General features: G+C 38.4%; 1 protein-coding gene and 1 non-coding gene across 3 annotated transcripts in view; both read right to left on the bottom strand.

Moving 5' to 3' along the window:
• The window catches only part of COPS4 (COP9 signalosome subunit 4), a 38,455-nt gene that overhangs the window by 13,125 nt on the left and 2,296 nt on the right, over positions 1 to 23,034 (bottom strand). For both annotated transcript variants that reach the window (XM_068975152.1, XM_068975153.1), the window contains exons 2-6: positions 15,947 to 16,026; positions 12,411 to 12,562; positions 11,283 to 11,386; positions 6,465 to 6,618; positions 6,154 to 6,304 (exon numbers count right to left, since the gene is read on the bottom strand). In XM_068975152.1, coding sequence (XP_068831253.1) covers positions 6,154 to 6,304; positions 6,465 to 6,618; positions 11,283 to 11,386; positions 12,411 to 12,562; positions 15,947 to 16,026 — 641 coding nt within the window. The remainder of the gene's footprint in view (positions 1 to 6,153; positions 6,305 to 6,464; positions 6,619 to 11,282; positions 11,387 to 12,410; positions 12,563 to 15,946; positions 16,027 to 23,034) is intronic.
• On the bottom strand, positions 2,512 to 2,646 carry LOC138082462 (small nucleolar RNA SNORA70). The gene has a single exon (XR_011145092.1). It is a non-coding gene; the product is annotated as a small nucleolar RNA SNORA70 (small nucleolar RNA).

Raw genomic sequence — 23,034 nt, 5'->3', positions numbered from 1 at the left:
TCTCATATTTTAGATCATCTCCAGATTATGTATAATACAACGTACACTGTAATGTAAGACAATACAATGTAAATGTAAATACAATGTAAATGTTATATAAATAGTTCTGGCTGGCAAATTCAAGTTTTGCTTTTGGAACATTCTAAAAAATTTTTCCCCAAATATTTTTAATCCATGGGTGGTTGAATTTGCAGATGCAGAACCCATGGATATGGAGAACCAGTCATATGCCAAAATGTTACAAATGGTTCAAATTACAGCTAATTGCTATTTTCTTCTTCTTGCTTACTTATATTTCTGTAACAAACATGCATCCTTCTGGTAATAATAAACAACTGATGAAAGATGAACAAACATTTCTCAGATGGAAAACTTGATTCTCATAGTCTCAATTTACACCTTCGAGTACCTTTAAGTGGTGGAAAATCACATGATAACTGATGATATTAAAAAGTGAACTAATGGAAATAAAATTATGAACAGACTTTTTCTTTTTAAATTTAGTTTTAGCTCTATATACTGAAAGAACCTAAATGACAATGCCATCCAGCATCAGTGAACATACCTACTATCCTAATCTTGCTAACCTCATTAAGAGGAACTAGAAATCCTTAAAAAATAGCTGATTTCACTTCTGGGGCAGGGAAAAAAACAAAAGGAGCCTAAGGCATCTTTTTATACTATATATCGGGCAAGCACTCAAAGACTAACAGGGGGGCCATGTCAAAAAGACATAATTTGGTCATATTTGGGACAACTTGAGCATCAAAAAGAATCACAACCATAATTTATTGTAACACAAAAATAAAATTTAAAAACTGAGTCAAATATGTAATAATACTCATAGCAGTACTATTACTAATAGCCAATGACAAGGCAATAGTATAAACAATGTGGTATATCCACAGAATGGGATACCACATAACAACAAAAATGAAGAAAATACCTCTAACAATGTGGATAAATTTCATAAAGTTGAGCAAAAGAAGAAAGACAAGAGTATATATACTACATGACTTCATTTATATAAACATAAGAAGCAGGCAAAATTAATATATACTAATGACCACTCTTAGGGGTTGGGGGTTAGGGATAGAGATTAGGAGAAAGCAGGACAGAGGCTTTCATGGTGCTGGTAATATTTTGCTTCTTTTTCTGAGCACTGACTATATGGTGGCTTTCATTTGTGACAATTCACTGAAGTGTATACTTTTGATATGTACAGTTTTCTGTGTGTACATGTTTTCTGTGCATACATGTTTCTGTATGTACAGTTTTGTGTGCTTCTACATGCAGAAGAATAAGCACAGAAAAAGTTCACAGTGGTATTTGGGAAAAAAAGGAACAAAGAATGAATAATTCACCATTTTTCATTTTCATTTTATACTACATGCAATGAGTGATCCAGCAAGGATTATTAACAGATAATAAATCATGGAAAGGAATTTGGAAAACAGAATTTTTGTGGTGTCAAAGCAGCACCCCATGAATTGCTTACAAAATACAAAGAGGACAATGTACCTTTACAATGGAGTTTCTACCTTAATTAAATGAACAAACTCAGCATCACTAACAGTGGGACAATGTAGCAGTATGTGCTGACATGATTCAACAGCAAGTATATAGTATCATTATAAGGTATTCTTGCTAGAAAAAAAATTAACTTGAATCTAATATAACCTTTGGGTATAACTTCTATTTTATAAGGAATCTATGGGATTAAGGAATAAATTAACTATATATATCACAGATACATGATATATATATGATAGATACATATATATATCTCAAAGAGGGCTTTCCAGGTGGCACAGTGTAAAGAATCCACCAAGCAGGAGATGCAAGAGACACAAGTTCAATCTCTAGGTAGGAAAGATCCCCAGGAGGAGGAAATGGCAATTCCCTCCAATATTCTTGCCTAGAAAATTCCATGGACAGAGGAACCTGGTGGGCTATAGTCCATGGTGCCACAAAGAGTCAGACATCACTGTGCGACTAAGCACAGTACATATCATATAGATCAGAAAATCTAGGATGAAGGATATTCTTTATAATAACTTCAAAGTCAGTATTTTCTTTTTTTTGGACAGGAACGTAAGATTCATCAGTGGGCAAGAGGAAGGAGGCGACCACTCCAAGGCTCTCATAAGGGCAGGGCCCCTCATTTGTCCAGAGTGCCACCATCAGGGTTGTGTACATAATATGTGACCCCTCGCCATCCGGGATGAGCTGCTTTTCTGCCACCATGTTTTCAAGTTCATCTGCACTAAACTTAGTAAACGCCCAGTTCTTGGAGATGTAGATCTTCTGGTGGCCAGGGAACTTGAACTTGGCCCCAAGGAGGGTCTCAATCACAGGCTCCATGTTCTGCAGCTCAGTGCGGATGGACATTATGACTTGGCCAATGTGGACCCTGGCCAGTGTGCCCCAGGGCTTTCCAAAGGGACCATGCATACCTGTCTGGAGCCTAGATTGGGGACAGCATGCTAGTCATGAATGTCCACCGGAAAGAGCTGTATCCAAGGTCCCTTAGGGTAACCTGTACAAGCAACAGGCTGCATACACTACCAAGGAGGCTGCTGTTTGCAGCCACTGCACACTGGGCCCCCATGGGGAAAAGAGCACAGTCGGCTTAATTGGCTGCAAAAGTTTTTTTTTTTTTTTTTAAGTGAGGAAACTATATACAATGTTGTACGTGAACTATACCGCAATAAAGTTGGGGGTGGGGGGAATGAGGAAACTCTTCTAGACTAAAAGAATCTAAAGAATAATAATCACCAAATAACACACATAAAATTCCTCCTTATTTAAGATGAAAAAGGCAGGTATAAAAGATATCCTTGAGCTAACTGAAGCAGTGATAATACGGACCAGTTGCTAAATTCTACAGTGTTAACTTTTTTAGGGATGATAATGGTATTACAGTTACACAGAAAAAAATGTTTCTATTCTTAGAAAATACATCATGATATATGAAGGAGTGTCATGATGGCCCTCAAATTACTTTAAAATGATACATCAAAATGTGTGTGTGTGTGTGCGTGTGTGTGCATGCATGAGTGTGGGTGTGAGAAAGAAAGAGAGACAATGAGAGAATGCAAATATAACAAAAAGCCAGGAAATTTTAGGAAAGAGTAATGAAGAATAAGAAGATCTGCTAAGACACTATAAAGATAAAGCTATAATAATTTGAAGAGCATAGTATGAGTGTATTCAGAAATACACAGGCTAATTAATGGAACAGAATACTATGTCCAGAAATCTATTATAATGTGCTTCAAAGCAACAGGGAGAAAAGGGATTCACAATTCAATAAAGAATGCCAACTCAAATAACTAGCCATTTAGAAAAACAAGCATGGACGTCTCTGATGGTCCCAGGGTTAGGATTCCACACTTCCACTAAAGAGGATGTGGGTTCAATTCCTGGTCAGGAACTAAGAAGCCATGTGGTATGTCCAAAAAAGTCACTTATGTTTATATGTAACAGATCTATTATTGTTACTTTTAAATGAATTAATAAATATTTTTAAATTACTCACTTCAATTTCTAATACACTAAGCAGCAGACATACTCTACATAAACAAAAGCTCTCTAGGGGTCTCAATTTTTCAGAGTCTAAATCACTGCAGATGGTGACCGCAGCCACAAAATTAAAAGACGCTTACTCCTTAGAAGGAAAGTTATGACCAACCTAGACAGCATATTAAAAAGCAGAGACATTACTTTGTCAACAAAGGTCCAGCTAGTCAAGGCTGTGGTTTTTCCAGTGGTCATGTATGGAGATGAGAGCTGGACCATAAAGAAAGCTAAGCGCCAAAGAATTGAAGCTTTTGAACTGTGGTGTTGGAGAAGACTCTTGAGAGTCCCCTGGACTGCAAGGAGATCCAACCAGTCCATCCTAAAGGAGATCAATCCTGGGTGTTCATTGGAAGGACTGATGTTGAAGCTGAAACTCCAATACTTTGGCCACCTGATGTGAAGAGCTGACTCATTTGAAAAGACCTTGATGCTGGGAAAGATTGAGGGCAGGAGGAGAAGGGGATGACAGAGGATGAGATTGTTGGATGGCATCACTGACTCAATGGACATGAGTTTGGGTAAACTCCAAGAGTTGGTGATGGACAGGGAGGCCTGGCATCCTGCGGTTCACAGCGTTGCAAAGAGTCAGACACAACTGAGTGACTGAACTGAACTGAACTGAAAGATCAGAGGATTCAAGAACTTAAAGTAGCAGAAGAAAACATGAAGGAATCTAAAATATGTAATTTCAGAACAGGAAAGACCTTTTAAGCAAGTCGACATAACCCCAAAGCTATAAAAGATTAAAATATTTAACTATACAAAAATCTAAAGTTTCTGAGTGGCAAAAATTAAAAAATAAATAAAGCCAAAAAAGATAATAAACTGGGAGAAAAACTTGTTAATTTCTTATATATGTGAACAGTTTTTATAAGAAAAAGATAAAAAATGGCTAATGAACATAAACAGACTAATTTACTCCAAAAAAATGGGTTTTTCAATAATGATTTTTTTTTAACACATGAAAAGATGCTCAAAAGCATTCATAGTAAATGAAATGCAAATTAAAACTAGAATGAAATATTACCTTTCTTCTACCAGGTTAGTAAGGATAAAAAAATTTGGAAATGTGTGTGTGAATAACCAGGTACATCGGAAAAGACCTTGATGCTGGGAAAGACTGAAGGCAAAAGGAGAAGAGGGCGGCAGAGGATGAGATGGTTAGACAGTATCACTAATCCAATGGACATGAACTTGAGCAAACTCCAAGAGATAGTAAAGGACAGGGAAGCATGGCTTGCTGCAGTCCATGGGGTCACAAAAAGTCAGACACAACTAAGCAACTGAACAACACAACAATTAGGTACACACAGACATTGTTGTTTAGAGGGTAACGTTAAAAGGCAACTTTAATTTCTATCAAAATTTTAAATGTATGCACCCTTAGATTCAAGAATTTAACCTATACATACACGTATAATCACTACAGCATCATAACTGGCTAATTATGATAAAGCCAAAGGATAGAAAATAAAAAAGAATGAGTTTTATGAGTTGTATAAAGACCACTGTGATGGACAGCCACATAAAAAAAGCACCCTGCAAAAGTGTGTATATCATCTTATAATTTGTGTATAAAAAGGAGGATACACACTTATATACTGAAAGAGATAGAAGAAATCAGTAATAGTTCTTCAGAGTAGAAAGTGGTACCATTTTATGTACTGTCTTTTCAGTAACAAAAATATATAAGATCACTGCTTTATACAGAATGAAATGTGTAGTCTGAATATGTCATTAGGCTCTCAACTAAACACAGTTCAAAAACAAACATTATAAAATGATTTAGAAACACCATGGCTTAGAATTATCAGCATTTCTTCTCAATGCCCTTTCCTGCTTTATAAGTTGAATGATTTACATGCTGTAGTTTAGTAAAAAGGACAAAGAACAGTTTACTACTTATATTTACTGGAGAAAAAGATAAGTGCCAGGTCTAAAACTGAGGCTTCAAGATTAAAAATTTTTTAAAATCCCCAAAGCAGTACATTAATTATATTACCCATTTCTAGATTTTAATTTTCATTTCCCTTTGTGTAATTCTCAATTTAATATCCATTTTGTTCAGTGATATTTTAGCAGAACTAACCTTCAGATTATCTCTTAACAATTCCTAATATCTGTGGGTAAGAGGCTGGTAAATACATATTTTCAAAACGTCTTAAGTTAGCAACCTACTCTTACTGCTTAAATGTTTTAATTAAATTTATCATAACTGTATTAATAAGACATTCTCTTGAAGAACAGTTTCTCACCAAATCCTCAAATAGCAGTGAAAGTCACTCCATCGTGTCTGACTCTTTGCGACCCCATGGACTATATAGTCCATGCAATTCTCCAGGCCAGAATACTGGAGTGGGTAGCCTTTCCCTTCTCCAGGGGATCTTCCCAACCCAGGGATCAAACGCAGGTCTCCCGCATTACAGGTGGATTCTTTACTAGCTGAGACACTAGGGAAGCCCAAGAATATTAGAGTGGGTAGTCTATCCCTTCTCCAGCGGATAGCAACAAACCTAAAATTATTAAGCAAAGATAGCTTTCTACTCATTAAAGCATAAATGATTTGTTTACCTGCTGATGCTAAGATGGTACAGTGCAGAGCATGTTTTAAGGCCTCTAGTCTTTCACTTTCATGTACTATTGTCTTGTAAGAGAGTTCATTGTACCTTTGTGCAGCTTCAATGAATTTTCTTCTATAATCAAGAACACGTGCATAGCATACCTTTAAGAGGGAAAACGTTTCAATTAGGGAGAAGAATTAAAAAGCAAAAGGAAAGAGAATTTCTAATGTATAACAACAGCATTTATCAGATATTCTGGAGCACCTTAATACTGTGGGATTCTCCAACACAAAATTAATTCCAAACCAGTTCATCAGTTACCTTATAATGTATCTGTAACTGTTCATTGGTTGATTCATTCTGAAGCAACGATGCCCGATTTATGTAAGCCTCTGCCTGGACTGGATCATCGTCCTCCAGATATAGCCGAGCAATCTTCAGATAGGTCTCCAGTTTATAATCAACATTGTACTGTCTAGGTGATAACAGAAAGACACAGAACGACTACTTCACCAAGAAAATTTTTAGGGCTGGTAGAAAATAAGTTATGTTTTCCTGATATGTACACATATATTCTGTTACTATAAGGGACTCAAACTTTTTACTGCATTGGAAAAACACAGAGAAGCTAAAAAACATTTCCAAATAAATTTTACTGAATTTTCATTATTTTTGTCATTATTCATATCTATTTTAGCTTCTTCTAATCCTCAGATAATCTCACAAATCAAAGATCTTTAAAAAAATTTTAAAAGCCCAGTTCAAGGACATATCATGTACCACCACCAAAAGAACTATGGACATGTACATCCATTCTGGACAATTTGGCAGTATGCTCTCCAACCATTCTTTGACTCCTTTAAAATGGATATATTCTTCACCTACTGTATTCTACCTCTAAAAAATAAATCCCCCCCAAAATCATGCATGTGCACACATATACGTGTAGAGAATATTCATTTGTAAAGTTATTCATAAATATCCATAATAGGAAAAAAATGGAAATCACCCATAATGGTATTTATGGTAATTAAGTTGCGATATATAAAGATGACAGACACTACACAATTACATATATATAAAATAATTATATACAGTGTCATTATTATAATAATTATTTCTGATAATAGTCATAAGTTTTCAGTAAATGAAAAAAAGGATAAAAAAGTACATAAAAACACTATCAAAATGTATTTCTATATACATACATCAAGAGAGGAATTGCAATTATCTCTTGGAGTTATAATACAGGTAGTTTTCATTTTTCTTCTTATCCCAAAGGTCACATTTACACGCAAGAAATGCATAATTGAAGACCTTATATAATTCAAAACTCACATAATTCAAGATTTACCCTCACAGAAAAGTTAATTCTACTTATCACCAAAAGTGGTGTTACCATGTGGCAAGAATAGAGTTTACAACTGACTTGGCCCTAACTTTGAAACTAATTCTTCAAAAATTTTTATATCAATTCAAAAATTTCCATAAGTCATATATTATTAATATTTTCTATTATCTCTATTCACAACTCATATTTACATATATTGCTATAAACAGCACCGTATTTTTCTGCATTTTCATTTCTTATGCCAAGTATATCTATTACTTTCATAATCAGAATGAATCCTTTTTTAGGGAAACAAGCTCTCAATAATTTATCCAAATCACTTTAACTTGTTTAGAAAACCATAGAAATTTCAGTTCTTGGTATTCTCATACATAATGTCACAGTACTCTCAAAACGTTAATAACCACCACTGCAAAGAACAGTATTCACGTCAACTACCAATGAAAAATAAATCATTTGCTCTGTACTAACGAGACACTGCTCCAGACAGCATAAGACTAAAGCAATTAAGAAAGCCCTCAGCCTTTTCAGAGGCTTCCATGGAGGTTCAGATGGTAAAGAATCTGCCTACAATGCAGGAGACCTAAGTTCAATCCACGGGTCAGGAAGACCCCCTGGAGAAGAGAATGGCAACCCGTTCCAGTATTCTTGCCTGGAGAATTCCCTGGACAGAGGAGCCTGGTGGGCTTCAGTCTATAGGGTCGCAAAGAATCAGACACAACTGAGAAACTAACACTTTAACTTTTTCAGCCTTTTCAAACTATCAAAGGAAAAACTGAATTAACAAGAAGCCTTAGAAAACAAAATTCAACATCTATATATACAGGCATTTTTATATACTGACTGCTTTTTCAAGGGGCATCATTTCACACAAAAGGCAAGATACCTGAAGTAGTATTTGCCTTATAATCACACATACTAAGGAAGACAAAATAAGAATCCCTTATTCATCTGGTGAAAGAGTAGAGAAGTAACTGAAAATATTTTTTGTCATTTAGTTCATATTTTTACAGTTGCCAACTGAAAAAGGAAGTATGTTCAATAATACAACCAAGAGTTTCACAACTTTCATCTTTCTTATACAATATAAAGAACTATAAATTTTTTCAGAATCATATCAAAGGCAAGATTGGCTGAATAAGAGTTACAAACTATCATCTTAATTTTTCTAATCATTCTTCCATCTCATTTTCTCTAGTATCTCAAATCCAAAAATCCACTGAACTCACTGTGACCCCCAAACCACTGATCCTATTACATTGTTACTGTATTTTTCTCCTTAAAAACCTCACTTTCCTCCTGACCTCACTTGACCCCTATGGCCAATCATTACAATCACTGAATTGCGTATGCACTCGTCTGCCTTGTTCCTCTCATGCTGTTGTACTTGTTGGGCAAAATCAAAATACTGGTTAAATCGGAGAGTTCATCCACTCCTTTCTTCCAACCATGTAGCTGAACTCCGATGGAGAAAAGCAGCCGACCAATCTGCCAGATCTCATTTTACAGACTACAACTGTTAAACGAGCCTTAATGCTGCCAAGTATACTGTCCATCTTTAGCCTATTTACTATCCCGCTCTCCTGGAGAATTTTTCTGATATTCTTGTACCTCTTCAACCTCACTACTCCCACCCCTATCAGCTGATGACTCTGACTCCAACTTCGCTAAGGATACTGAAATAATCAAAGAGTACTTACACAAGCTCCACCGCCATATTACTAACATCTGCACCATATACTCTGTGTTCCTGGCTGTTAGGGTAGATCACTGGGGACTAGTCTGCCCACCAGGGACTATTCGGCAATGTCTACATTTTTGATAGTCACAACTAGGAGTAGTGGCGCCACTGGCATCCAAGGAGCAGAGGCCCCTGGTGCTGCTACACATCTGCATATACCTAGCACAGCCTCCCTAACAGGGAACTATCCAATCTAAAGGGCCAACAGCGCCAAGGTTGAAAAACTCTGCCAAGTATGAACCATCTGCTGGCCTATCTGAAGCCTATCCCTCCACTGGATTCCTTCCCCTCTCTTCTACTCCTGCAAGAATCCCCTCCATTACTCCCCAAGATCAGAGTTTTGCCTTCCACTGAATCATGGAAAAAAACAATCTCTACCTAACATCTACTGTCATCTTCTACCCTACTTCTCTGCTCCCTTTGATGAACACTTCCCTGAGGACTTGCCCATACTCCCCAGCTCCAATTCTTCTCTTCCCTCTCCTGTAAACAACTCCAGTCGGGCTTTCGCTCTCACCATTTCACCAAACCAGCTTCCGTCAAGACCACCAATAATCTCCACATCACTCACTCTTATGGTTAACCTTCAACTCCTCATCTTACATGACCATCAACACCGCATTGATCACTTGCTCCTTCCTGATACACTTTCCTCGTTTGGCTCCGCAGATACCACACTCCACATTCTCCTGGTTTCCCTCTTACCTCAGTGGACAATCCTCCTCTCCTGCCCTGACCTCTTAATGTCAGAAGACCCAGTACTCAGTCCCCTTCTCTACCTCTATGTCCTGCCTCGGAGATCTCATCCAGTCTAATGGCTTTAAATTCCATTTATATCCCAGTGGTTCCCACAGGCGACAATACATCTCTAGTCCAGACCTCTCTTTTAAACTCCAGACTAACAAATTCAACTCTCTACTAGGTATTTCTGCTTGGTTATCACATGTCCAAAACAGAACTCTTGATCTTCCCTCAAAACCTGTTCTCTACCATTCAGTAGATGGCAACTCTGTTTTTCCAGTTGCTCAAACCAAAACTCAGGACTTCTCTTGGCTCTTTTTCTTATATCCAAGCTGTCAAGAAATCCTTAGCTTTACCTTAGAAACATATTCAAAGTCCAACATTTCTCACAATCTCTGTCTCACCTACAGTAGTGCATAAACCTCTCAGCTAATGTCCCTACTTCTATCACTGCATGCCTACAGTTCATTCTCAACCCAGTAGTTAGAATGACTCTAAAATATGCCAGGCACTTCCCTCGTGGTCCAGTGATTAAGAATGCACCCTCCAACACAGGGGACGTGGGTCTGATCCCTGGTCAGGGAACCAGGAATCCCACATGCTGTGGGGCAACTAAGTCTGTGCAACGTAACTACTGAGCCCACGTATCACAACTAGAGAAGCCCGGAAGCCAAAACAGAGAGCCTGTGCGCCACGACTAGCCTGTGTGCCACGACTAGGACCTGATGCAGCCAAGGAAATAAATGTTTTTTTAAAAAATGAAACGTAACTCAGATTACGTCAGTCCTCTGTACAAAATCCCTCAAAGGCTTTTCACAGTTTCACTCAGAAAAATGCCAAAGGCCTTACAATGACTGACAAGGCTCCACGTACTCTGGTCCCCAGTCCGCTCTGATCTCACCCTCCGTCACTTTCCCCTTTGCTCACTCCACCCACAGTGGTCTCCTTGGTCTTCTTAAAACACTCTGAGCAAGCTCCCATCTTAAAGCCTTTGCACTAGCCATCCTCTCCAAGAGGATCTGTTGACACTCTTCTCTCAGGGAGTGCACAGCCTCTCCGTTACCCCCTTGAAGTGTTTAGAAAGGTGGTATCAGGACCACCCTACCACTCTAATCACCCTGTTTAGTAACACATCCCACCCCCCACTTTATCCCCTTTCTCTATAGCCCTTATCACCTTCTAACTTGGGACAAAATTTATCTATTTATTCATTAAATTGTTCATTATCTGTTTCCTGTTCTAAAATGGAAGAAAAAAGTAAGTGAACAGTTATACATATCCATCCAATATCCACTATTTACTATACTTTTGTCCTGTTTCCAAAGGAATTCCCACCAACACTTGGGCTGCATTTCTCCAATCTTCTTCTTTTTCATATATGGATGCAAGATGCTGTCTTATGGAAGCAACCTGAAATAGGAAGTATATGGGTTAAATTATTTCTATTGATATTAGTAACAAATTAAAATAAATAGAATGATAGTCTATCATGACAATGCTCTTATTCAACACACTCTACAGGCAAGTAAATAGTAAAAGTTTACCTTTACTACCCAAATTTCTTTTGTGAACTTTGCAGTCATAAAATATCAAAACAGTGAACGAACACATTTCTGTAATGTAGATTATGGCAATAATTTAAATATTAAGTTTTGCTTTTGTGTCACTGCACATATAATGCTGGAGTTCTCCTATGTTCTCAGCCTAATTAACAATTTATTGATTTTTAAAAGTAATCTAGGGCTTCCCTGGAAGTCTGGTGGTAAAGAATCTGCCTGCCAATGCAGGAGACATAGGTTTGATCCCTGGATCAGGAAGAATTCCACTTCCTGAGGAGCAACTAAGCCCATGAGCCACAACTACTGAGCCTGTGTGCCGAGAGCCTGCACTCTCCAACAAGAGAAGCCACTGCAATGAGAAGTCCTCACATTGCGACTAGAGAGTGGCCCCTGGTTCCCACAACTACAGAAAAGCCTGTGCAGCAATAAAGACCCAGCACAGTCCCAAGTAAATACATAAATAACTTTCAAAAATAAAATAGTCTAAAAAGTAGTATTTGCTTCATAAAAGCAAATTATAGTATATAAGCAAATGTCAGCTGGACTTAAAGTATCATAATACTTATTTGATCTTATATTGTAAAATGCTGTTTGGCACACCATTTTGTAGAAATAAAATTGAATGATTATCTCCTTTAAAAATTTAATGGTATCTCTCAAAATAACTGTTGCTATCTCAGGTTTAAAACTCACCACTCTTAATAGCCAATACTTTACAATATTAACTATAAATGGAATATAACCTGTAAAACTTGTGAATCACTCTACCATACACCTGAAACTTATAATCAACAATCAACAATACTTAAAAAAAAATAAAACATAATAAACAAATTCCTAAAAATAAAACAAAAATCACTGCTCTAGGTATTTACCTGCTCCTCAAAGGAAATGACTCTAGGCTGGATCTTTTCCAAGGTGAAATGATAGATTTCTTTGGCTGTGCTATCAGGCAGGTTAGGGAGATGGGTGCAGAAATCAGTCAGCAACTGGCGAGAGATCACGAGGCTGACATTCTCATTTACCACTTGTTAAAAAAAAGTAAAGGATAAGAAAAACATGAATAATCTGTATATTTTCACTAAGCAATCAATTTTCACCTAAAATTAATACTAAAATATATTAGTGTACCTTTACTGATCTCCATACTCCTATGACCTTATATTACAGAACCAGTTTTTCTTATTCTGAATTATTTGATCACTTAACAACTGCACCAAAACATTAAAAATACCTAGTGTCACCTGGTGGAGAAGGCAATGGCACCCCACTCCAGTACTCTTGCCTGGAAAATCCCATGGATGGAGGAGCCTGGTAGGCTGCAGTCCATGGGGTCGCTAAGAGTCCGACACGACTGAGCGACTTCACTTTCACTTTTCACTTTCATGCATTGGAGAAGGAAATGGCAACCCACTCCAGTGTTCTTGCCTGGAGAATCCCAGGGACGGGGGAGCCTGGTGGGCTGCCGTCTATGGGGTCGCACAGAGTCGGACACGACTGAAGTGGCTTAGCAGCAGTAGTAGTGCCACCTGGGAAGCACTTTAAATACCACAACTTTTCTAAGAATCAGAAATGGCTGAGAAAAAGTTAACAGTTGAGAATTTTATGTTATTCTTTCTCTTCTTTTGGACTTCCCTGGTGGCTCAGATGGTAAAGTGTCTGTCTACAATGCAGGAGACCCGGGTTCGATCGCTGGGTTGGGAAGATCCCCTGGAGAAGGAAATGGCAATCCACTCCAGTACTACTGCCTAGAAAATCCCATGGACAGAGAAGCCTAGTAGGCTAGAGTCCATGGAGTCTCAAAGAGTCAGACACTTTAAATACCACAACTTTTCTAAGAATCAGAAATGGCTGAGAAAAAGTTAACAGTTGAGAATTTTATGTTATTCCTTTCTCTTCTTTATATTTCTACAAAGTGAAGGCACAGAAATACCTATATTTTTATTTACATCCTTATAGCCCATGTAGCTACAGAAAAAAGAGTTAAAGAAGAAACAGTGAAACAATTTTCATTCAGTTTAAATAAAGTGAGTAGAGATAGTTACTGCCACTTGTACTTTACCAACAAAAACAACAAATAAGAACTTAGGTCAGTACTAGGAAATTTCCTGGTTGTCCAGTGGTCAGGAAGCCATGATTTCACAGGAGTGGGCATGGGTTTGATCCCTGTCAGTGAACTAAGATCCATATGCTGAACTAAGATCCTGTATGCTGCATGGTGAAGCCAAAAAAGAAAAGAACAAAAAAATTTTAATAAATAGAGGCTTAAAAATATATTTTTAAAAAAGTCATTTTCTACTATAAAAAAAAAGAACTTAGGTCAGCACAGATGTATGGATGGGTTTCCCTGGTGGCTCAGAGGTAAAGAATCTGCCTGCCAATGCAGGAGACACAGGTTTGAGCCTTGAGTCGGAAAGATCCCCTGGAGAAGGAAATGGCAACCCGCTCCAGTATTCTTGCTTGGAGAATCCCCTGGACAGAGGAGCCTGGAGGGTTACAGTTCACGGGGTTGCAAAGAGTTGGACAGGACTTAGTGACAAAACAACAAGATGTATAAACATATTTTATGCCTTTGCTTGCAAACATTTATGCTGTATTATTATACATGATTAAGGATAAAAACTCTGAAGCCACACTGCTTACAAACCCTCCTGATTATATGCCCTCAGGCAAGAGACTTATTTCCCTGTGCTTCTCTTTCCTCTTTTGTGAAGTTAGGTTCACAGAAGAAATCTGTGAAGAAGGTTGCTGTGAAACTTAAATGCAATTTACCTAAAGCGCTTTAAGCAATACCTGGCACATATCACTCAACAAATGTCAGTTATTATTATCACTTTAATTACATTTTTAAAAGATGCATCATGTTTGTAAACCACTCCTTAGATAAATTAAGTTTAAATCAGTAGTTACTAGGGAAATAAATGATGGTTCAAAAACTATTCAGCTGATGCAAATGATTGTAACAGTAGACTGCTTTTTTTGGGGGGGTTCACTGGATTCAAAGTTTATAAAAAGCACTACTCTTTTACTACTAAGTGCAGTGGCCTTTAAAAAGCTATGAGTTTTTCTGAAACCACTGCCAGTTTGTTTCACATTGCAAGCCGGCATTATCTGAGGCAGTAACTGACAGGCTGTGTAACTAATCAGTTTACAGTGTATTAATTGGAATTGGACGATACCGGATGTGATGGAGAACAGTTTCATCACAAATGCCATTAGGCACCTATAACTGTTAAAAGTCTAGGCTCTGCCACAGACTAACGAAATGTCCTTGGGGAAAAAATCACTTAATCCTGAGACTCATTTTATAATATATTATATAGGGCTAGCGAAGACTCTTGAAAGTCCCTTGGACTGCAAGGAGAGCCAACCAGTCCATTCTGAAGGAGATCAGCCCTGGGATTTCTTTGGAAGGAACGATGCTGAAGCTGAAACTCCAGTACTTTGGCCACCTCATGCGAAGAGTTGACTCATTGGAAAAGACTCTGATGCTGGGAGGGATTGGGGGCAGGAGGAGAAGGGGACGACTGAGGATGAGATGGCTGGATGGCATCACTGACTGCATGGACGTGAGTCTGAGTGAACTGAGGGGAGTTGGTGATGGACAGGGAGGCCTGGCGTGCTGCAACTCATGGGGTCGCAAAAAGTCAGACACGACTGAGCGACTGAACTGAACTGAACTCACACCTATATTGTTAATCACAGGGTTACAAAACAGAGCCTGTGTGACGCATGTGTGTGAAAGCATACTGTAACTAAAGCACTATCAAGTATCATTAATATTGTCAACTCAGAATAAATTCCAGCCTGAATCCTGAGTAATTTTCAAAATAACTGGGTATGTTTGAAGTAAGGGAGTAGGGAAGAATATCTTAAAAGAATGGAAATTTCTAGTTCCCATTCAAAAGAAATGTTCTTAACAACAGCTAATTCTTCTCTAGCACTTATCATATGCCAGGTACTGTTGTAAGCAGTTTATTATGGATATTAACTCATTTAATTTTCCAACAATTCTACAGGGTAGTTATCATATCTCCATTTTATAGACAAGGAAATAAAGAGGCATAGAGAGGTTATATAATCTACCCAAGATCTCACAGCTAATAAAAGAGCAGACCAGGATTTGAATCCAGACTATTCTCTGTCATTTGCTATACTGCCTCTCAGCAGTTATTATATTAATAACTATGCAAAACCATATATGTAAATGTAACAACGTCTTCACAGTTGATTGAAAAACAAATATCAAGTGGCATGTAGTTTAAATTCTAAAATCAATCAAGCTCAATGCATATTTCATTTACTTGCAATGTAAATTATATTGACAATTTAATCTAAAACAAGGCTTGAGCAAGCTTTTAAGTCTTAACTTGGTAATATAAGGCAAACATGGAATTTTTCTTCCACTTACTTGATTCCACAAAAGCTTTTAAAGCTTCTAGTTGTTCTGCCCCAGATAACTGAATGGCTTTTTCCAGGATCTGACGATACCTAAAATAATACAGAGAAAAAAATGTGTGTTTAGAAGTCACCTATATAGACTATGGGCTTCCCAGGTGGCTCACTAATAAAGAATCTGTCTGCCAATGCAAGAGATGCAGGACACACGAGTTTGATTCCTGGCTCAGGAAGATCCCCTGGAGGAAATGGCAATCCACTCCAACATTTTGCCTAAATAATTCCACGGATAAAGGAGCCTGGAGGGCTGCAGTCCATGGGGTCACACACTGAGCAACTGAGTATGAGCATATAATCTAATACTAACTTTGATGTTTATTTCTATTTACCCTGGTTTCTTTCATTGTGCTCTAGTTTGTGGCTTTCTTTATAGTAGTACACTACAGATTTTTTTTTAAGTTTTCAGTCCATCATAAGAAACATTAAATCTATAATTCAAAGGGCCACTTCTAGTTTTCTTTACAGTATACCACAATTTTTAGTTTTCATGTCCATCACAAAAAGACTAAATTACTGGATCTAAGATGCCACTTTTTCTTTAAAGTTTCAGTTCTGAATTTAAAACATCAATTTTCTTTCAAGTGCCTCAAAAGGTAAACTATATATCCTTCACTAATGTACGCACAAGGACATTATTTGAAGTGACCCAGAACCTTTTCCTTATGGCCCTAATGAATATAGGATTACCAACAACAGGGTAATGTTGACTGGCAATGAAGCCAAATACTAGAGATCAAGTGTCTTAGTGTGTACAGAACACACCCTACCAAGCTAAATGTACTGACTGAACGTCCTTCATGCTGTCAGGCAGTGCCCGTTAGTTCTTTACTTGCATTCGCTTCTAACAACTATTCTAATATTCATGATCACAAAAATTCAAAGCAGCATTCTAAAAATGAGGGGTAATGCTAAAAACAAGACTGATAAGAATTATTAAGCGATAGCAAATTGCTTCTTAACCTGTCAACTCCATCAGGACAAGGATTTTTTGTTTTGTTTACTCCTATGTGGAGGAGGGCATGGCAACCCACTCCAATATTCTTGCCTGGAGAATCCCCATGGACAGAGGAGCCTGGCGGGCTATAGTCCATGGGGTCACAGAGGGTCAAACATGACTGAGCAATTAAGTATAGCACATCTAATGCCTAGAACAGTACTTGGCACATCATAAGCACTCAAAGATACAACGGTATTAAAACATTTTATTTCTTAAATTGAGTGGTTGATACATAGGTATTATACTATTCTTAATCCTCTTTATTTGTCTCAATCATAATATTTATTAAAAGCATTCATTAATGCTTTTTAAAAACCTAATTGCAATTATTCAAAACAGTATCCAGAATATAGTCAAGAAACAAAAACACACAAATAGGACCCAAATTCTTTCAAATTTATGACTTCTATTTGTAAGGCACATCCTCAGGCTACAGTTCAGCACTCACTGATTCTTATCTGATATTCTCACAAGCTTGACTGATTTCGCAAAACTGCAATGAATCAAACTGGCTTTGTAAAGCAGGTATACTGACAGAAAAGACGGCCAACTCCAAAAGAAAAGTCAAACTAGTCTAAGAAAGAAAGGAAATATTATTAAGCTTTAAAATAAAAATTGCTAAATTTGAGGGATAAAATACAGTCATCTAATAACTTATTCAGACGGAATCTCATTTTCAGGAGTTCCCTGGTGCCCTACTAGTTAGGATTCCAGGCTTTCACTGCCATGGTCCGGGGTTCAATCCCTGGTCAAGGAACTGAGATCCCACACACAAAAAATCTCAATCTCTCTGTATATATACATATACACACACTCATATGCACATCGATTTTTTTTCCCTGTCTACATTTATAAATACACTTTATTGCCCTGGGCATGATTTTAGTTAATACATTCATTGGTTTATGATTTCTTTTTTAGATTAGCTTATTTTTCATACAAATTAAATCAAGACTATGGCTAAACCCTCTTATTCTTAAATCCCAGTTATCTTATACTAATAATATTACATTCAAAGATGACAATGTCTCACTTATAAAAATTTGCTAATAACTTAAGTTTTAATATACAGTTTCACAACTTATCAATCAACTAATCTATATTGGGAACATCAAAAAAATTTTAAAAATCTACAACAATGGAAAGATGGAAAAATGCCTGATGTGGAGTGGTACATGACAAGTACCATGTATTTTTCCTTTCAAAAAAAATACTATGGAGGACAAGAAATTTAGTTAAGTAAGGCAATCTTGTATCTGTCCCATGCATTTATCATCAACAAATGTTTATCAAGCACCTATCACTTATGTGAATTAAAGTTCAGTGTATCAATTTCTGATTTCTTGGCGCTTGAAGGGATTTGGAGGTCAATAAAACACATACACGTGAAAATGTACCACAGTCACTATGCTCAAAACGAGTATAACAGGTATGTATTCACAGATCTTTCTGTTTATAATGTTGGTGAACTAGAGATTGGACCACAATGACCTCCAAAAACACATAGAAAGTTGAAAGAAATGAAAAAAAAAATTTAACAGCATAAAATCCTAACAAGAAAGGGTAATCAGAAGAGACTAAGGGAACAAAGAGGTTCACAGCTTCTGCCTGAAAGCATTTGCTGATTGTGGAAGGATGTCTGAGAGGCAGAGGCGCACCTGGGGGGAGAAGGGAGTGGGCTGGCTCTGGGGTGTTCTGCTGTCTGCTGGAAACACGGCAAGCTGCAATTTCTGGCCAACTAATAAAAACTAGAACAGGAGTCTGAGGGGTTTTATGTGCCAGAGGAAGAAACATTCACACTTTGGAAGTAAGGTTACAAATTCTATTCTAAGGATCATCTGGTAGGAAGACTAGTAAATCTGGAAACCTTGGTCCTAGGCTCCTAGCACTGTCAGGTCCCTGGCAGAAGGAAACGAAATTCCTCCCTGAAAGGTAATATCATAGGCCTCCAGTTGTTTCTAAAAATACATTTTAAAATAATTTGCCCAGTAAAAAAACATTACAAGGTATATGACAATATTAATAATACGCTGAGATGTTCAGGCACGTCTGACTCTTTGTGACCCCACAGACTGCATGCAGTCCACCAGACTCCCCAGTCCATGGGATTTTCCAGGCAAAGATACTGGAGTGGGCTGCCATTTCCTTCTCCAGCAGATCTTCCCGACCCAGGGATCGAACCTGGGTCTCCTGTACTGCAGGCAGATTCTTTACCAACTAAGCCATCAGGGAAACCACTATGACAATATTACCTGGAATCAACAGAAACAACAGACAACAGCAAAAAACAGGGACTCCAGATACTGGTGTTATCAGAAAGACTGAAACACACTTATGCTTATCAGGTTTATAGAGAAAAAGACAAGCTTTTAAAGTTTCCTCAAGAAACTCAGTTCAGTTTAGTTCAGTCGCTCTTTGTGTCCGACTCTTTGAACCACAGCACGCCAAGCCTCCCTGTCCATCATCAACTCCCGGAGTCCACCCAAACCCATGTCCATTGAGTCGGTGATACCATCCAACCATCTCATCCTCTGTCGTTCCCTTCTCCTCCTGCCCTCAATCTTTCCCAAAACCTTGCTTCTATCACCAGTCCCATCCACAACTGGGTGTTGTTTTTGCTTTGGCTCCATCCCTTCATTCTTTCTAGATTTATTTCTCCACTGAACTCCAGTAGCATATTAGGCACCTACCGACCTGGAGAGTTCATCTTTCAGTGTCCTATCTTTTTGCCTTTCCATACTGCTCGTGGGGTTCTCAAGGCAAGAATACTGAAGTGTTTGCCATTCCCTTCTCCAGAGGACCACATTCTGTCAGACCTCTCCACCATGACCTATCCATCTTGGGTGGCTCCACACGGCATGGCTTAGTTTCAAGTTAGACAAGGCTGTGGTCCGTGTGATCAGATTGGCTAGTTGTCTTTATAAAAAGTTCATTTGAAAAAAAAGAATCACCAAAACTACATAACTAAGAAGTAATGTCACCAAAACTTAAAACTCAGTTGAGTTCTTCCCAGTGGACTAGACACTCTTGAAGAACTGGTAAACTAGAAAGCAGGTCGGAAGAACTTATCCAGAATAAAGCACTGAAGCGGAAAGTACAGAAGACAGAGTAAAGGGCAGAGGGGTCACAGTAAGACGGCCTGACAAGGGTTTCCCTGGGGTCCTAGAGGAGAAAACAGAATATGATAGAGGCAATATTTACAGATAGCGAGCTGATAAACCTCTAAGACAATGAAATAATCCAATCCTTTGATTCAAGAAACACAAGGAAGCTTAACCAGGATAATGCCATAGAGCATTTACAAAAATTGGCCCCAATTCTTTTACTCTCTCTCTGTGTCTTTCCAATGTGACTTTTTGTAGGTCTTTGCATCAAGAGGTAGAGTTTATCTCCCCACCCTCTGATCTGAGCTTGTTTTGACCAGTAGAAGGCAGCAGAAGTAACATGCCTGTTCCAAGCACAGACTTCTAGAGAATTTGTGTTTATCTTTATCTCCTGGAACCGGACTTTGCCACATGAATTAGTCCAGGCCAACTTACTGGATGGGGCTTCCCTGGTGGCTCAGATGGTAAAGAATCTGCCTGCAATGCAAGAGACCTAGCTTTGATCCTTGGGTTGGGAAGATCCCCTGGAGAAGAGAATGGCTACCCACTTCAGTATGCTTGCCTGGAGAATTCCACGGACAGAGGAGCCTGGCGGGCTGCAGCCCATGGGGTTACACAGAGTTGGACCCAACTGAGCAACTTTCACTTGCACTATCTTTTGGATAATAAGGTTAAGTAGCCTAGTCAGTGCCACTGCCCCAGCCAACTCAGAGAAGCAGAGTTGCCTACCTGATCTGATACACGTGGAGCCCCTGTGGAACCAAGACCGTGTGGAGAAGGGAAGAATCAACCAGCTGGGCCCAGCTCAAACTGCCAACAACGCAACTGTGAGCTAAATAAATGACTCTCGTTTTTAGCCTCAAAGTTCTGGGGTGGTTTATTTCACAGCAAAACTTAATTGACACAGATGAGCAAAATCAAATCCACACACTCATCATAATGAAGTTGCACAAAATTAAAGACAAAATCTTACAGCTAAGCACTAATATAATTTAGAAGAGAAATAATTTTCTAGTGAGGTTAATCTGTAAACATTTTAAATATCTGAACTTAGTGGTAAGTGGGAAACATGGGAGAAGAAGATATCCCAGGCAAAAAAAAAAAAAAATCTGAAAAGGCGTCCAGTTTGCTGAAAATATAAAACCAAAAGGTAGGTGTATTTCAAGTTAAGGGCATTGAGCCAAGCAGACTGTATTCTGGCTTTGTCACTAGCTATGTGACCTCAGAGCAAAGGATTTCACCTGTTTTCTCATATGTAATGTAAATAATATCTGGGGCTTCCCTGGTGACTCAGATACTACAGAATCTGCCTGCAATGCAGGTGACCTGGGTTCAATTCCTCGGTCGGGAAGACCCTCCAGAGAAGGGGATGGCTACACACTCTAGTATCCTTGCCTGGAAATTTCAAGGACAGAGGAGCCTGGCAGCTACACTCCATGGGCCACAAAGAGTCAGACACGACTGAGCAACTACCACCACCATCACCAATGTAAATAATATCATTTACTGTTTAAGATTAAAATGTAATTAAAGTTATGCTTGGCATATGGCAAACACTAGACTTTACAGAACGCCTCTCTTCAGATGTGAATCACTGAAATTTGTATGTGGGAATAACAGAGAACCAGAGAATCTGCATTAGAAGGGGTCTTTGAGGCTATGTAACCTGCCTGTGGGGCATGTGTGTGTATACTGTATGTAATGTGTGTAATCTGTCATGGACAGAGGACTCTGGTGGGCTACAGTGCACAGGGTCGCAGAGAGTTGGACATGACTAAGCGTATTTTTTGACAATCTATTCTACTGTATTATCAGAAAGCTCTGATCCAAAATCTCCCTCTGTGAGGCAGAAAAGTCTTATTTTCTTTTCTGCAAAACAACCTTTTTTATAGTCATGGCAACTACAAGAGCCCCCATTCTCTTCTTTCTCCAGGTTAACAGTTTTCTTGTAAAATGCAATGTTTAGATTTCAAACGCCTGATATCTTCCTCTGGGTACCCTCCATCCCACAGAACTGGGGGTGGGGTGGGCAGGGTCATATCTGTATAACATTGACTCAGCAAAGACCTTTAATCCATGACCTCAAACCTGCCCTCAGAGAAGTAACAATCTAGCTGGAAAAGCAGAGAAGTTAAAAGACAAAACAGTGACGCGCTATCCTAAAGGTAAACACAGGATGCCACTGGGCAGAGGGAGAGCACATAACCGAGTCCTCGACGTGATAATGGTTGTTCCCAGAAGGCTTTATGGAAGAAGTAACATCTGAACTGAATTCTGAAGAGCCACACAGGTTTTAGCCAAGTGAATAAGCTAGCACAACAAATGCCCTCTCTCAAGGATTTCCTCTTATGAAACTTATATGAGATTATCAACACAATGCATACGTACAAAAGCAGCATATATAATTTGCAAAATTGCTTCTCACATGGCCGATTTTTTGTATCAATTTTAAACTGCAATATTATTTCACAGTTATGGGAAAGTATTTCTAATTGAAGTTTTGACAAGAAAAGCAGCGTAGTCTGGCGGGTTAAAAATTAGCTTTTTGGAGTACAGAAACCTGGTTTCAAATATAAACTCTACACCTTTCCAGCTATTCACTGAGTCAAGCAATATTTATTGAATAACTACTCATAGATATTCTGTAAATTGCTGGTAATTCAGCAATATTTCAAAAAGGAATTTATTCCATTATTTCTTAATATGGACTCCTCTGTTGCATGCATGCATGCTAAGTCGCTTCAGCTGTGACTGACTCTGTGTGACCCCATGGACAGCAGCCCACCAAGTTCCTCTGCCCACAGAATTCTCCAGGCAAGAATACTGGAGTGGGTTGCCATTTCCTTCTCCGATTTAATCGCTAAGTCATGTCTAACTCTTTGGAACCCTAGGGACCATGGGTCCCTAGGCCCCTCTGTCCATGGGATTTCCCAGGCAAGA

This window comes from Capricornis sumatraensis, chromosome 7, assembly GCF_032405125.1.
Source record: "Capricornis sumatraensis isolate serow.1 chromosome 7, serow.2, whole genome shotgun sequence".
NCBI classification, from domain to species: Eukaryota; Metazoa; Chordata; class Mammalia; order Artiodactyla; family Bovidae; genus Capricornis; species Capricornis sumatraensis.
The sequence above is the reverse complement of the archived record's forward strand: the minus strand, read 5'-3'. Positions and strand labels throughout refer to the sequence as shown.